The sequence below is a fragment of the Cariama cristata genome, unplaced genomic scaffold, assembly GCF_000690535.1.
Source record: "Cariama cristata isolate BGI_N322 unplaced genomic scaffold, ASM69053v1 scaffold16822, whole genome shotgun sequence".
Taxonomy (NCBI): Eukaryota; Metazoa; Chordata; class Aves; order Cariamiformes; family Cariamidae; genus Cariama; species Cariama cristata.
The window spans coordinates 89281-89594 of NW_009604577.1; the positions used below are offsets into that span (position 1 = coordinate 89281).

The window sequence follows — 314 nt, forward strand, 5'->3', positions numbered from 1 at the left end:
CAGGAATCACTGGAAATTGAGTTAGCTGAAGAAAAACCAACTAAACGCTCTGTCATCACGGTTGAGGAGTTGACAGAGATAGAACGTTTGGAGGATCTGGACACTTGTATGGTAAGACACATTCCTCAGCCCATTTGGTTAAGCACGCAAATAACTGGAAGAAAAATGTTTTTCAAAATGTCATTTGGCAATTTGATGGTATCAGGAAACTGAAGTTAGGAACTGGCTTCTAGAAAAAATAAATGTTAACTGGTGAACATTTTATCTGAGTTGCATATTGCTGTTCAGCAAAGGAAAAGCTTTTCCCTTTTCTT

At 37.9% G+C, this 314-nt stretch overlaps 1 protein-coding gene across 1 annotated transcript in view; it reads left to right on the plus strand.

The window, feature by feature from the left end:
* LRRC16A (leucine rich repeat containing 16A) overlaps window positions 1-111 on the plus strand; it is a gene marked incomplete at its 3' end in the record, with an annotated part of 74837 nt that extends 74726 nt beyond the window's left edge. The window contains exon 28 of the mRNA XM_009695680.1: window positions 1-111. This exon is cut by the window's left edge and continues 66 nt beyond it. Within this exon, the coding sequence (XP_009693982.1) occupies window positions 1-111 (111 nt within the window).
* Window positions 112-314: the final 203 nt, after the last annotated feature.